Source organism: Gopherus evgoodei, chromosome 3, assembly GCF_007399415.2.
Source record: "Gopherus evgoodei ecotype Sinaloan lineage chromosome 3, rGopEvg1_v1.p, whole genome shotgun sequence".
Taxonomy (NCBI): domain Eukaryota; kingdom Metazoa; phylum Chordata; order Testudines; family Testudinidae; genus Gopherus; species Gopherus evgoodei.
Genome location: NC_044324.1, coordinates 55,303,405 through 55,319,749, shown reverse-complemented (window position 1 = coordinate 55,319,749; position 16,345 = coordinate 55,303,405). Strand labels below are relative to the sequence as shown.

Genomic DNA, 16,345 nt, shown 5'->3' with positions numbered 1-16,345 from the left:
TTCCTAGCAGACTTTCCAGATCTCTGAAAGTTTGAAGGAAATGGATAGGATGGCTATTGTTGGCATTTGCATAATATTTCTGTTACTAGCTTTTCTGGATTCTATAGGTTACTAATCTGAGAAAACAGGCTAAAATTCACCAGAGTACATACAAAAACCTGCAGTAGCCTGGGGTCTAGACTCCAGAGCCCAAAAATAACCGCAGAATGAATTCAATGGCCCACACATCCAGCTGGCCAAACTCCACTGAAACCCAGGAATTACGACAGCAAAGAATTTGGCCCACAATGTTTATTCAAGAAAACATTAAATATTCACTTCTTGTATTTATCTGTCCCGCTCTATTCACAATGAAATAATTGCCTAGCTTTAATTGTGCCTTTTTATCTGATATAGGCCTTTGAAGAATATCAGCATTTAGCATAATCTGAATATTTTTTCCATGTAATATTTCTGCTGGAAGGATCCAGGCTGCAACATAACAGAGTGCTTAGTAGTTATACAATAAATTTATGGTAAATGATTTCCAGGGTTTCCTTTCTTTGCCCATAGTAATGCATAATTAACATGTTCTGTTTCCCATGAGCCTGAGGATAAGAAATGAATCTCTGCATTAACTATCCCTCTCTCCTTTATAATTTCTTCAAATTGCATTGTTGTGAATTAAATTTAATCTCAGTGACTAGTTCCTTTAGATTTCCTTCATGACTGAAGACTGTTAGTATGAAATTGATTACTGTAGCTGAAGTAACAATCTTTTCCAGCTATTTGTTAAAGTAATCAAATTCAAAATTAGCAGAATGGCAGTTCACTGCCACTGTCAGCAAGTCTAACAATTTTAATAGCAAATATTTCCTTTCTTGGGCTTTAATTTATTTAATTAAAGGAAAGACAGAAATACCTCAACGTCTAATAACAAAGTAACAACTATCAAAGATATGTTATTAGATACACTCATATGTACAGATATGTTATTAGATATATACGTTAAAACCCATAAGAGGAAATGTTAGCTATTAAAATAGTTAGACTTCCTGACACGGTAGCAGTGAACTGCCATTCTGCTATTATTGAAAATTGATTATTTTAGCAAATAGCTGGGAAAGATGGTTACATTAACAACAGTAATGAATTTCATATTAACAATCTTCAGTCATGAAGGAAATCACAGACTAAATTTAATTCACAACAATGCAATCTGAAGAAATTAAGGAGAGAGAGAAAGATAACACAGAGATTAATTTATCATCCTGATGGGGAAAGTAACAAATAACAAATATGGGAGTTACCCAACTGGTGAGTATTTCTGGAGCTATTCTGTCTTATTACTATTGATTAATGTTGGGGGACAAAAAAAGAGCACTCTTCTGTGCTGGGAATTTGCCATCAAATTTGACAGCACTCTGGGCTGGTTTACTGGTTTGCTATGTTTGAAACTAGGCTTTGTTGCTAACTGTCAGTGCTAAGTTGCCCTGCAATTAGGTGGGTTAATGCCTGCTTTCTTTCAGGGATTTTTAATATGATCTTTATATCATTAACGGTCTACAACCTATCCTGGAAAATGATCCCTCACTCTCACAGACCTTGGAAGGCAGGCCAGTGCTCACTTACAAACAGCCCCTCAACCTGAGGCAAAAACTCACCAGCAACTACACACCACACCATAGAAACACTAACCCAGGAACCAATCCCTGTAACAAACCCCGTTGCCTACTCTGTCCCCATATCTACTCTAGTGACACCATCAGAGGACCCAACCACATGAGACACAACATCAAAGGCTCATTCACCTGCACATCTACTAATGTGATATATGCCATCATGTACCAGCAGTGCCCCTCTGATAAGTACATTGGCCAAACCAGACAGTCTCTATGTAAAAGGATAAATGGACACAAATCAGACACCAGGAATGGTAACAGGCAAAACCAGTAGGAGAACACTTCAGTCTCCCTGGACATCCTATAACAGACTTAAAAGTAGCCATCCTTCAACAGAAAAAACTTCAAAAACAGACTTCAAAGAGAAACTGCAGAACTAAAATTCATTGGCAAATTTAACACCATTTATTTGGGCTTGCATAGGGACTGGGAGTGGCTGGCTCACTACTAAAGCAACTTTCCCTCTCTTGATATTGACACCTCCTCATCAGTTATTGGGAGTGGACCACATCCAGCCTGATTGAATTGTCCCTGTTAACACTGGTTCTCCACTTCTAAGGTAACTCCCTTCTCTTCATGTGTCAGTATAATAATGCCTGTATCTGTAATTTTCACTCCCTGCAACTGAAGAAGTGGGTTTTTTACCCTCGAAAGCTTATGCCCAAATAAATCTGTTACCCTTTAAGGTGCCATCGGACTCTTCACTGTTAATATGAGAGAATTTCAGGGCTTTTTGAATAGGGCAATGATTAGAGGCAGCTGAGTGAGACAGGATGAGTCACAGTTCCAGCTGTGGTGAAGGCCAGGTTACAAAAGGCACACAGACTCTCAGTGGCTGGTAAAATGAAGAGAATTAGCCAGCTGAGTTCACCAGTGAAGGAAAGCAGGGAGTTATTGTATAATGAAATACCTGCAGTGGGAAGAAAATGGTATGCTGTCCACACCACCGTTAGCTCTTCTTCTGCCTGCATCAGTGAGGGGTCCTGACCAGACAGCTATCCTGACCCTGGAAGTTTCTACTCAGACCCTGGTCCTAACTTGCTGGGAATGCAGCCTGCATGTCCCTGCCGATGAAAGTCAGGCACAGGGAACCACCCAGGGGAAAAAGTGTCTATTGGTGGAGACCCTCAGGACATCTGCATAGCATCCAGTAGCATAAGCACTTCACCAACCAGATGTATATAGAGACATCCAAGATAGAGGATGCTAGCCAGCTACAGATGACTGCAGCAAGACCAGAGGATGAAGGAGAATTGGCTGCTCTGAAAGGAGGAGACTGGCTTCTGGTCCCCTCAAGCAGTAGACAGTGCTGAACCCACTCACTCCGGTCCTCAAGTGACAACCAGATTTCAAAGGCTGAGGAAGAGGAGGCACATCCCCTTAATGTTCCCTCTAATCTTTTACATCCATGTGCAGTATGAATTTTGTTATGTGCACCAATATTGAGGTGATGTGTGGTGGGGCTGAGAGGTGCGGAGTGTGGGAGGGGTCTCAAGGCTGCGGTATAGCATTGGGGTCGAGGGGTGAGTGCTCTGGCTGGCGGTGTGGGCTTTGGTGTGGGGCTAGGGATGAGTGGTTTGGGGTGTGGGAGGGGGCTCAGGGTTGGGGCAGAGCATTGGGATGTGGAGAGTGAGGTCTCCAGCTGGGAGTGAGGGCTCTGGGGTGGGGCTGGGGATGAGGGATTCAAGCTGCAGGAGGGGTCTCCAGGCTGGGGAAGAGGACTGGAGTGCAGGGGGGTGGTGCGGGTTCTGGGGTGGGGCCAGGGATGAGGCACCTCTCCCCACCTGAGTGGCCCTTGATAGCCTGCTGCATGGTTGCACAGCTTAGTGGAAACTTGGACATCCCTCCAAGGATGAGAGGCTTAGGGCACTACACCGAAGAGGAAGAGACATATGGTGGTGGTGTTCGGGGACCCTCTTCTAAGGGAGAAAAGGCATCCATCTGCTGATCTGACATCTGTTACAGGATGTGATCTGCCTTCATGAAGCCTGCATCTGTGACATCATGGAAAGGTTACTGAAGCTTGTCAATCCCTCAGATGACCATCACATAGTGCTCATCACTGTGGGCATGAATGATACTGTCAGGTAAGGCCCTGGAAGCAAAGGTGAAGGAGTCAGGGCACAGGTGGTATTCTCATGCATCCTCCCAGTTGAGGGTAAGGGCTCAGGAACAAGAGATTCCTGCTGTTTCAGGAAAGAGGACTGCTGGGAAGAGAGGGGTCCACTTGACATAGAAGGGGAAAAGCATCTTTAGACACTGACACACCAACCTAGTGAGGAGGGCTTTAAACTATGTTCCAAGGGGGCAGGTGACAAAAGATGACAGGAAGGTATAAAAAATATGACCTTTACAGAGGGTTAGATGTTGGGGGAGGGATGGGAAGCAACTAGAGGGAAACCGTTGGGGAATCTGATCATTTTTATGTCTCTACATAAATGCAAGGTGTATAGGGAATAAACAAGAAGTGGCAACATATATTCAGAGGGCATAGCGCTCGTTACGATAGTATGCAAGTTAAATTATGACAAATAACATTGAGATTTGGTGGTATCATCCTCATGATTAGGATATTGGTATAAAGGAGTATAGCTTGTTCAGAAGGACATGCAGGGAAAAAGGGAGGAGGTGTTTAATGCTTATTTTGCTTCAGTCTTCACTAGAAAGGTTAACTGTGACCAAACACGTAACACAATTAATATTTAGAAAAAGAGGGAAGGAACACAAGCCAGAATAGGGAAAGAACAGGTTAAAGTAAATTTAAATGAGTTAGATGTATTCAAGATGGCACAACCTGATGAAATTCATGCTAGAATATTTAAGGGACTAGCTGAAGCAATCTCAGAACCATTAGCAATTATCTTTAAGAACTCAGAGAAGATGGCTGAGATCTCAGAGGACTGGAGAAGGGCAAACATAGCGCCTAGCTTCAAAAACGGAAACAAAGAGGACCAGTCATCCTAACTTCAATACCTAGAAAGCTACTGGAACAGATTAGTAAACAATCAGTTTGTAAGTACCTAGTGGATAATAAGGTAATAAGTAATAGCCAATGTAGATTTGTCAAGAACAAATCATGCCAAATCCACCTAATTCCTTCCTCTGACAGGACTACTGGCCTAGAGTATAGGGGGGAAGCAGTAGTTATTTTAGTCCAAGGCATACCTCAGAATCACTCTTGTACCTTTTGTAGACAAAATACTAAGCTTACCTATTATTACAGATGCAAATACTTATGTCTCATCTTCCAGATAATTAGCTTTTACTGGATAAAGTGAGAGAGAAGAAATCTACAGCAATATTAAGAACATAAGAATGGCAGTATTGGGTTGGAAAGTGGCCAATGCCAGGTGCCCCAGAGGGAATGAACCTAACAGGTAATGATCGAGTGTCTCTCTCCTGCCATCCCTCTCCATCCTCTGGCAAACAGAGGCTAGGAACACCATTCCTTACCCATTCTGACTAATAGCCATTAATGGGTATCTATTAATCACCTTGGCAAAAATAGTAGGCCAAGCAGGGCTCAAATCAGTTACACCAAAGCAAACACAAACATCAGGCAGTGATGTCATATTAGAAGGCAAAAACTTCAAGAAAGCAGAACAGTTGGTTTAACTGGGCAGCACCATACTAGCCAATAGAGACCTCAGGAAAGAAGTGACATCAAGGATAGGAAATGTATCCACAACATTCACTAAATTCAGCAATGTATGGAAATCAAAGATATACTCAGTACCAAAACAAAACTGAGATTTTGCAACTCAAACGTAATCTCAGTGCTAACATACAGCTGTGAGAGCTGGAAACCTATTTAAATGTTAGATAGAAACTAGATGCCTTTGTAAATAAGTGCCTACAAAAGATTCTGAGCATTGAATGGAGACACTATTGCCAATGAAGAGATTCAAGAAATTACAGACCGGCAGCTCATCTCCACAAGAATAGAAGGAAGTGTTGGACAGGTTTGGGGCGTTTACTCCAGATTCCAACATACAGACTCACTCATGAAGCTGTCAAATGGAAATCAACTCCGTGAGGAAACAAGAGTGCTGGAGAGAAACTTTAGGAAGAACCCTTAGCAGGCAGGGCAGAACAGTCAATCTCAACAGCACAGAGCAGAAAAAAGCAGCAGCCAATGACAGGGAGGGATGGAAAACATTCCTTTTGGCTCTGTGCACCAGCTTTGGTGCCAGATGGATGTATTTAATAAGAGGGATATAATAAAACTTACTTAAGTACAAAAGTGTTGTGAAAATTTATGTCTCTAAAGAACTAGAAAATAGTTGGATAAAAGGTGTTCTAGAATCTGTTATTTGACATGCAGATGAAATAGTTCCTTTCAACAATAATATTTTTAAATTAATTTTGCTAGTGCAATTCATACAACTGTAGCTGTTGTTTCAGACTTGTCGACATGGGTTGAAGCAAGCAATGCACTCAAAGGGTAAAGATAGTTTTATGGCTAAAGCACAGGATACATAAAAAAACAAATAGGACTCTTTTCCTGTCTCTGCTGAAGCCTTGCTGTGTGACCTTGGGCAAGTCACTTACTTCTGTGATTCACTTTCCTTCTTGTAAAATGGGGATGAAGAGTGGGATTGTGATGTTTAACTCAATATTCATCAGGCACTGAGATCCTTCACTATAAGATGCTCTATAAATGTGAAGTATTATTTTTGCACCCATCAGATCAGCCTTTCTCAAACTGGGAGTCCCAGCCCAAAAGGGTGTCAGAAGACTATTGTAGGGGAGTCACGAGAGTAGTGGCTGCTGGCCAGGTGCCCAGCTCTGAAGGCAGCATCACCACTAGTAGCAGAACAGAAATAAGGGTATCATGATATGGGAGAGTTGTCACTATTTGGGAGGCAGGGGTCATCACAGCCTGAAATACTTTCCAAAGAGTTCCCAGCAAAAAAAGTTTGAAAACCTATGCACTAGATAATCCAAAGCCTCTTGTTTCAGTTGCAGTGTGGAGACATATATATATAATATTGTATTGTGCTGCAAGCAGGAACCCCAAGGGTTTTGAACTGGCCATTCTGCTAACAGTGCTGTAGCAAAAACAACGAGGAGTAAGGTGCCACCGGACTCATTGTTTTTCTGGATAGACTAACACGGCTACCTCTCTGATACTTAGTGCTATAGCAGTAAGAGTTTCAAAATTAACTTCAACTGGAAGTTTGTCTGTGAGAAAACTGCATTACACTACTACAATGTAGTGCTGTAGTTCCACGTGTCCTCTCTCAGGGTAAGCCACACAATGTTCTAGGAGTGCTCCCTCATGATTTTCCATCACATAATTTTTCTTATTTTCCTAATCTAAAAGCTACACCTACTATCTCTTAAAGAAACATAATTATCAAGTCAAACATAGAGAACAGAAATAAATCTCTGCTTATATCTGTCATGGTTGAGAGATCAGTCCTCCGGGATGATGTTAATGAGGAACTTTAATTTAATTTTATGTCAGCATGCATCAGTCATTTGCACTTTAGTTTCTAAACATGTGTAGATGATTGGGTGCCAAAGGGAGTTCACCATAATTGCTTCTCCTCTCAGCGAAGTCAGTACCAGATCTGCATGCACCTTAGCACTGATCTCCCAACATGGCCTGCTGTGATATTCTCACTGCCAGTCATTTCACAATGGTTAATGTGCCACAGCTTCCATACACTTTCAACTCCCATCAGAACTAAAATCATGTTTCCTGTGTTTCAATACAAGGGCCCCTGAAGGATCAGCATTAGAGATACCGGCATGATACTCCCAGTAGGGAGGAGCACTTCTTCTGAGGGAGGTTACATGGTTTGAAACCCAGCTGAGGCACATTTTTGAATTTATTTTTCAGGGATTACTTTTCTATTGATTATTGGTGATATTATTAAAAATGCAATGGTAATTTTTTAAAAAGGGGGAAAGGACCCCATTTTTTAAGTAGCCAGCTCCAACTGGATCCAACTCCCCACTCTCTGTGTGAAGCCCAACACTGGCTTTGGCAAGTGCACATGTGCATGTGTGGAGAAGAGGGGGTCAGGTCACTGTAACAACAATGCTAGGCACTAACCACACCAGGCATTCACAACAGTGGTCTCATTTAACATCTTTTCAGGTTTTCATTTGACAGGAAATACTATGTGAACTGTTACATTTATAAGTTAAAAGTAATCTCAGTAGACGTGTGAGGCACAGGAAACTCTATCTAACTAGCGCCATCCTTTATTTGGGATTTGAACGTTTGCTATAAGTATTGGGCCAAAATCATCCCTCAGCCCCAGGAAGTGCAGAGTGTATTCTTCCTCCACCTGTGGAGACATCTTCAGCAGAAGAGGAGTCATCCCTGGGGGAGAGCAGACAGCAATTTCACTGCACTAGGAATTTCACTGGGGGAGGTTTAAATAACATCTGGGGCTGTGGCAGAACACATCCCCTAGTTAGTGCACATCCCAGTTCCCAACTCCCTCCTAGTCCTGTCCAGCTCTGCCCACTCTGTGGGTTGACCATCTTGGAGTGGGGCCATGGGTGCTTTGCATTACTCTATCTCGCGCCTTTTGGACTTTTCACCACTCAGGCCCCACAATCTAGAGTCTGCTAATGAAACCAAGGCAATGAATTCTGTCAAATGATTGCCATTGTCTAAAGGGGGTAGAAATACTAGTCTGAGGGCAAGACTACACCACAGCTTTACATCGGCACAGCTGCACTGCTGTAGCGCATCTGGTGAAGCCACGCTATGACAATGAGAAAGCGCTCTTCCATTGGCATAGTTACTCCATCTCAGCTAGAAGCATAAGCTATGTCGGCAGGATTGTGTCTCCCACCTACGTAGCGCCAGTGCGGACAGCACAGATCTTGTGTTGCTCGGGTGAGAGGGCTTTTTCACACCTCTGAGTGAGGTAAGTTAGATTGACTTAACCAGTAGTGTTGACCTGCCCTGAGTAGACAATATTTTTTCATCTGCTTATATTTGAGTGAACTTGTTGCTGAAAGTGAAGCACTAATAGTATTGTTGAAAGTATGACACAGGGTGGGCAGGTACTACAAACTCTCTAAAATATAACTCTATCCAAGACACCTCAGTACTGACTTAAAACGTCCTGAATGTCCAGGCCTCAGCCTCTTGTCAGCATGAAGTTAATGATCATGTTGAATTGTGCCAACAAAGAAAGGGTAGGATTGTCAGGACCTCGGGCCTGCAGATGGATCTGGGACCAGTTAGCTGACCTGCAATGGAACATCCTGATCAGTCTGGGAGGTGTCACTAGGCCTGTGCTTAAGCCCAGTGGCTGCTCAATACTTATGCCTGCAGCTGTGATTGCTTCTGTGCCTGCCTTGTTCCAGCCTTGCTTCAGCTATATTCCTGTCCTGCCCCAGTCTTCCTGTTCTGGTGAGTCTTGCTCCAATCCTTGGCTTGAGTCCTGCTTCAACCTTTAGGCCATGACTGCCCATGCCTGATTCCTGAGAAGGATGACATCACAGATCGCCTTGTCCTGTAAATCTTACTCAGGCAAAATTCCCATCAAAACAAAGGCAGCTTTGCCCCTCGTTAAGAACTGCTGATTTAGGCCCCAAATTCATTCTCACCTGTACTGTTTTGCAGAAGTTAAAAGGCAAAGTCCATCCTTGTACATAAAAGAGAAAGGGTACAATCACACTCAAGTTGGTTTTAACTGTCTCTATTGTCAGGGCCGCCCAGAGGATTCAGGGGCCCTGGAGTCTTTGGCAGCAGGGGGCCCCCAGTTCAACGATAATTCGGCTGCAGAGGATCCTTCTGCTCCGGGACTCACAGCTGAAGTGCCCCGAAGAACTGTGGCGGGGGGCCCCCACTGCCGAATTGCCGCCGAAGACCCGGCACTTTGGCAGCAGGTTCTGGGGCAGAAAGACCCTCTGCCATGGGTATTCAGGGCACTTCGGCAGTGGGTCCCAGAGCGGAAGGATCCCTCACCACCAAATTGCCGCCGAAGACCCAGAGCAGAAGCTCTGGGGGCCTGGGCCCCACGAGAGTTTTCCAAAGTCCTTGGAGCCAGTGAAGGACCCCACTCCAGGGGCCCCGAAAAACTCTCTTGGGAGGCGGCCCTTTATATCATAGGCACTACTTTTATTTGTCCCCCCACCTGCATCTCTGCTCTCATTTTAGTCTTACTGTTTCCTCTTCCCTATGAACATCCCTAATTCTGTTGACCCACTGCTCCCACTTGCTTTTTTTAAAATTTACTTTCACTACAGCTGATATAATAAGGTAAATTTACTTATTTATGTGCAATTTTTCATATTTTGGTTAAAAAGTTTTCAAAAACAAAAAATGGTTTGAGGATTTGGGGGCTTTGATGAAAACTTGAAAAATGTGGACAAGTTTCTGTTTCCTCAAAAAGTAACTTTTTGCCCCCCAAAAAACAGATAAAAATATTCAGCGTTCTGCCCCTCCTATACTTCAGACTTTCTCCCTGTCCTCATCATCAAACTACTCATTTATACTTCTTTCAATCCCTCCTTAAAACATCAGCTTTTCAACAGATATCTCCTCTTTCCTTCTGAATTGCAGACCTGTGCCATACCTTATATTTGGGCATCTTTTTAAGACTGCAAATTCATGGGGCAGGGAACCAATGGGTATAAAGAGCTGTATACATTTACAGCACTGTAGCTTGGATTTTCAAAGGAGTCTCAAGGCTTGTCTACAGGATGAGTTATTCACGATTAAACCCATGATTCATCCAGAATAAGAGTAATTTATTCCAAGTTATCTTAAATCAGTGGCTTAGGCAAAGCATCAATTGTATGACTGGAGTCTAAGGGTCTGCCCAGCCTTCTACCACATAACCAGGCAGCTATGAGTGTCTGAAACAACCATCTACCATAGGTGCTTGGTCTTACAAAACAGAAATCCATATATTACAAAGTACAGCTGAGCCCTAAACGTGTTCTCATTAACACTATTTCAGACCAATTAAACATTTTGTAAAATACCAGAGATTAAATGTTTTGGTCTTTAACTGAGCACAAATGAAGTAAATTGGGACTTTGTTCTATTAAGGACTGCAGCCAGATGTAATTAACAATAGATTTCAAGCCAGATTTTTTTACATTAAAAACAATAATCTCAAAATATTTACTGAATAACAAAACCCAGTATCAATCCTTCAGTTGTCTCTAAGATGCAATGTAGCACGGTCTAAAAAAAATCTTCTTACCGGTTCTGTGCTAAGGAAACTCAGTGGACTGGTGACTTGTATGTCTCTTTTTCCAAATTGCTGACCACGTGTAGGATGCAGCTTGCGGTGGGGAAAAAAGGACAGGTTTTAAAACAACAATATGGATATGTACGATCGATTGAAGGAGAGATGATATTTTTCACTGTTCAGCAATGATTTCTAGAGGGACTTCTAGCAAGATATTTTCTGAATAGGCGTGTGTGGGCTTAAAAGAATTTTGGATACAAAGAGACATTGTTCAAGCACCCAACTACTAAAATGTAACATGGTAAATATGAAATTATTGTTTGCTTCTTTAATACATTACTGGGAGCTGAGGGTGTCAGCATATAATATCCATTTCTTCTTTGATTGGGCTAATCATTAAAAGTAGTTGGTTTTTAAACATTTGATATTTCACTTGAATTGTAAAGTTAATGTCCCAACATGTAAAATATACTCTATGTGTATCAGTGCCACCACAGAAGTAATACATCCGGAATGGATTCATTTGGGTTATGGATTTACTTATTTACAAGAACAGCTGTACATGTTGTGATGGCATCATTCTACTAAATGTTCCTTTAATATGAAAGTGATCGTGTTTGAAATTTTCAGTTGTTTATTCCAAACTTCACTTTGCCTCATTGGAAAAGATATATTTTCTGTTTTGCTTCAATCAGTCCACTAAACATAGTCATGCTCCATTCCCCAAATGTTTTAGAGTGCGGGAGAGAACAGAAATAGAGTTTCAAGAAGCTGTTTGTATATTTTGTACTGAGAAAAACAACATAATTAGTAGTGGAAGGCTGTGTTGCTACAAAACTGGGCATCAGGCAAGTGGGAATCTATTCCCAGCTCTGCCATAGACTTCCTGTATGACCATGGGCAGGTCACTGGACCCTTATTTGCCCTAGAGTATTTTGTCAATGCAGGTATAATTGTGACTCTCTAGCATGTATATCATTCACTAGGTATCCACCAGCAAAATTGTTTGCAATGGTACACAAGTATTCACACTGTTGTAGTGACTGCACTTGCTCTGAAGATGACAGCATGTCATATATCCCAGTGACTGTGCAGTCAAGTGCTAGTATAACAGCTGCAGTAGGGCTATTAGTTCTCCCTAGGAAATCAGATAAAAGTGTTGGTGAATCGCTTCAGTTTTATCTAAAAGGATCGGAAGAACTCAAACCTCTCTGCATTCCTAACTCTTAACTACAATCGTTTACTTAGGCAGAATTCCCATTTGAACAAAATGGAGAGGTTTTGAGAATTAGAAAGGATCCAATTAAGGTTGCCACTTTTCCACTGAGCAATCCATATTAAGCTCCATCTGTGCCCCTCTGCCAGGGAATGCTCCTTAAGGCAAGCCATGTCCCTGCCAAGACTGAAATATGAATTCTGTTACTTATCTTAGCAGTCAGGTGGTCCTCCTTTCTGTCCTCTCCTGATTGGTTGGCCTCGTATTCCCAAGTCAGATAGTTTGTCACCTGGCCAACCTCTCTCTCCTTTCCCCCTCCTTTTTATACAACCCTTACTACTCTCTGTGTCCCTTCTGTCCCTCATCTACATCTGTTTTCTCTTTTTTGTTGTATTTTTGTCCACAGATCTCTACATGTCTAGTAATACCTCCCTCCATTATGTCAAATACATATCACCCCTAAATGGATCCTACACAGTTTGCAAACTATATGAGTTTTGCCACCTAGATTTTGCAGCACATGAAGCAGTTTGTAGAATGTGGCTCATTTGATGAAAGGAAGTCTGAGAAAGGATAACACATTGAGGTTTAGCTTTGGTACACAACAAGTAGTGTTCTTCTACTGTAGATATTTCCAAAAGTAAGCACAAAGAAATTTAAATAGTTTTGAAGTTCAGAAATTATTTTAAAAAATGATAATATACTACACGCCTTTATGTCTTGATGTTGTGTAGTAGTCTATTGATAGGAGACTTCCTTTTATTTTAAGCAGTGGGTAAGAGACAAATATGAGCCTTTACAAAGGCATCAGAAAAGGAAGTTGTGAAACTTAGCATTTCATACATAGTTGTCTCCAATCACCCAATGTTCTTATCCAGTTCTGAAAAGCAGCTACTTTGTGAGTCAAGTGGAATGCTGTAAATACAAGAGCAACATTGTGCATCTGGAATCAATCTCATCTAGATAACAATTAAAGTAGTATGATTGTTGTTTCCCTGAATGGATCAAAATTCAGTGTTATTGATCAGAGAATCAAAGTTTCTTTGCTTATTTTAGGCTTTGGGCTACCACACCTGTAAATAATATTACCCAAACAAGATGTTAACATAAGCTAATCAAAATGATGACTGTTTTAAAAGAGTGACAGAATCCACCTTTGAAATGATCAATAATCTATCATTGTCATTTGATTTCATATTCAGAGTGGTAGCTGTATTTTGCAGTTTAAGGATATAAACAATTCAGAGAAAAATGATTGTGTAAGTGACAAAAATAACACAAATATTAACACAACATTTACTCCCTGCGTATTTAAGCTTTAATTTGACAGTTTTAAAACTAGTGATAGATGCAAATTATGGGCAGCTTTATCTGGTAGCACTAGATAAGAAATCATTTAGACAATTTATTGTCAGAACTGCCACTCTAGGGGATTTTTTTTTTTCTTTATTAAACATTGGCATCAATTAAAAAAAAACTTTTTACTCCCAAATTTCCCACACTGTACAGAAATCCATCCTGTGCTATTAAAGGTGTTTCTGATAGCAACTATCTATTCTATTCTGGTTCTTATAGTGTCCTCATCCCCATGTATCTCAATGCCTTCCAGTAGTGCATTAAGAAATGAAAAACATCTGTGAAGCGTGGTTCATTCTTTCTCTCATCCTCTCCCCCAAGGAGAAAATTGTGTGCGTGCAGAGGAGTGTTTTTATTTGATGGGGGGGAAGGGGCCTCTTTCTTTGTTTTAAATTATAGATACAGCTTGCTATGAATTAACAAAGGTCAAAGAAGTACACCTGGCACTAGGAGTGAAAGGTAGTAAGGTTTGTCATGGGACAAACCTACATTTTATGGGAGTTTGTTACAAAACCTTGGACTAACATCAGTGAAAGCACTGTTTCCTTTACCCTACCAGCTGGCAGCTCCATTGGGCCTAAGGGTATGACTACATTGCAACTGGGGGATGCAATTATACCGTGTGTAGACATACCTCAGCTAGCTTTAATCTAGCTAGCTCGGTGTACCACAGGAGTTGATGCCATGGCTAGCAGCCCAAGTAACTATCCAGCGATCCAGGCAGGCTTGTACAGCCTGAACAGGACCCCATGATGCCGTGGCTTCATTGCTATTGGTATACAAGCTAGCTAGATTAAAGCTAGATCACATATCTCTACCTGTGCTGCAATACATACCCTAAGAAGCAGATTTGTCAAGCTTGGGGAAAATGTTCCTTGCTCCCTGTAATCTTCCAAGATGTATGGGTTAAAAGGTAAAACATTTGGGCCTCTTCTTCAAGAGGGCAAAGAATGTCACCTAATGAAAAAACCGAAAAGAAACTGGTTTATTTCCCCGTTAGGGAGTTTTTAATCATTTCTTGTTAGGGGAGAAAAAACTTCTGAGTGAGGATTTCAGAAAATGATCCCAGATTTGTAAGAAGAAAGGAAAGAAACAAGTCTGAGATAGCACATGGAAATTATTTTCTACCTAAATAGGTATATCTCCTATTATTATTATCTGCCTATTGTCATTATTACCCAGAGAGGTAACAATTATCAGCAAATCATGATTGTTATTAGCCTATAGCAATACTTTTGACTGGAGAAGGTTATTGCTATATCAAGGCACTCAGAATCACCACTCTTTCATTATGGGGTGCTTTATAAACTCAGGAGTTTATAATACATGCATTTTAAAAATGCTTTCTGATTAATTTTTAAATATGAGTTGTCAGGTCCAACTTCAAAAAGCACTGGGAAAAAGTGCAAATCATTGTACATTATGGGGCATCAAATGGATTTTCAGAGGTTTCCATTTTTCCTTCCTTTCTGTTGCTAAAAATATTGTTTTGAGGAAAAATTGAGAGAGTATGTGATTCAAATAGTAGGAATTAGGTGGGAAATACACTGGTAGAAAAAAGGAAAATTTAATGCCTTTTTTTTCCATTTGTTATTTTTTGTATGATACTATTTTAATTTCCTTTTCGGGCTTGTCTACACTGTGATATTGTCGACAAAACTTTTGTCTTTCACAGGTACTTAAAAAAGCCCCCCTGCGAAAGACAAAAGTTTTGTCAACATAAGTGGCAGTGTGGACATAGCTTTGTCGGCAGAAGCGCTCTCCTCCTGACAAAGCTAACACCGCTCAAAAGTGCAGACAAAATACCGACAGAGAGCATTCACACATGCTGATTTTTAGTGACAAGGCTATGTAGACAAGCCCTTACTTAAAGCATTACAGCACAAAAAATTTGGTACTGTAGACAAGGCCTTACTTAAAGCATCACAGCATGAACAATTTGAATTCCAGGAGACAGTCTAGATAACTCCTGTGTTATTCCCTTACTCAATGTTTTGACAAGTGAGAAGATTTGAGGATGAGAAACAGATTTGGGCTACAATAAACTCTCCTTCCTACTATAGTTCAGTAAATAACTTTTTCTAAGATTCTTCATCCCAAAGACTGTATAAGTTTAATGATGATTATTAAGGAATCCCAAGTGTTTTTAATAAAGTTTTTACATCTGTAGGGACAAAGTACCATGTGAGCTGTGTGTTGTGAAACAGCTTTAAAAGATTTACAGAAAAAAGTGAACCTAGATTAAAACTATAAATAAATATGGGCTAAGAAAGGTGTATGAGTCATCCCTGTCAGAACTCACTAATTGTAATTTATTTTTGATAAAACCTGATTTTACTCATTTATGTTTTGTGCATGTCACTAAAAAAAAAAAGCTGGGATTTTTGTAAACAAAAGGGTCTGGGTTTAAGGTTTACACTGATGCAGTTAAATTCTGTCTATTTCCATGGTAATGTTTTTTATATTCCTTCTGATTACATCTGTTTCCTCAAAAAAAAGCCTGCGATTAGGATTTTAGGGCTCAAGTTTGTAACAGCATACTGGGACTGCTCAAATGCATAAAGTTAAGCACATGCACCAGGGTTTGCAGGATCAAACCATTAACCTTTCTGCAAAGACTTTTCTCTTATTTTCAAAGGGTATTTAATCAAATGACAAGCTCATTCAGGCTCCCTTGGCGCAGTTACAGTCTAACCTCATGTCAGCCAGTCTTAACACCTTAGCCACCGCTTTCTCGCTTTCCCTGCAAGTGATCAAATGCCCTCTGCTAAGGATCCTTCAGACGTTAGCACTGAAAAAAAATCATGTTTGAAAGCAAAGGGAACAAAGCAGGATATTTTTGGAAACGACAGATAAGCCCTATTTACTGAGTACTTGTCTTCTCTCTGTTTCCCTGCTAAAAATCCCTGGAACTCTGCTGACATTCTGGTAGCTGA

At 40.9% G+C, this 16,345-nt stretch overlaps 1 protein-coding gene across 10 annotated transcripts in view; it reads right to left on the bottom strand.

Annotated features, from left to right (window-relative positions):
- MLIP (muscular LMNA interacting protein) overlaps positions 1–16,345 on the bottom strand; it is a 138,344-nt gene that overhangs the window by 85,642 nt on the left and 36,357 nt on the right. For 8 of the 10 annotated variants that reach the window (XR_003999508.1, XR_003999507.1, XR_003999506.1 and 5 more), the window contains exon 2: positions 10,850–10,930. The exons of 1 other annotated variant lie outside the window; for it this stretch is intronic. Coding sequence is in view for 6 of the 9 variants with exons in the window: in XM_030555623.1 (XP_030411483.1) it covers positions 10,850–10,930 (81 nt within the window). In the remaining 3 variants the exon portion in view is untranslated. Of the gene's footprint in view, positions 1–1,790; positions 1,825–10,849; positions 10,931–16,345 lie in introns of those variants that run through there. One more of the 10 variants, XM_030555625.1, reaches the window with a different exon arrangement.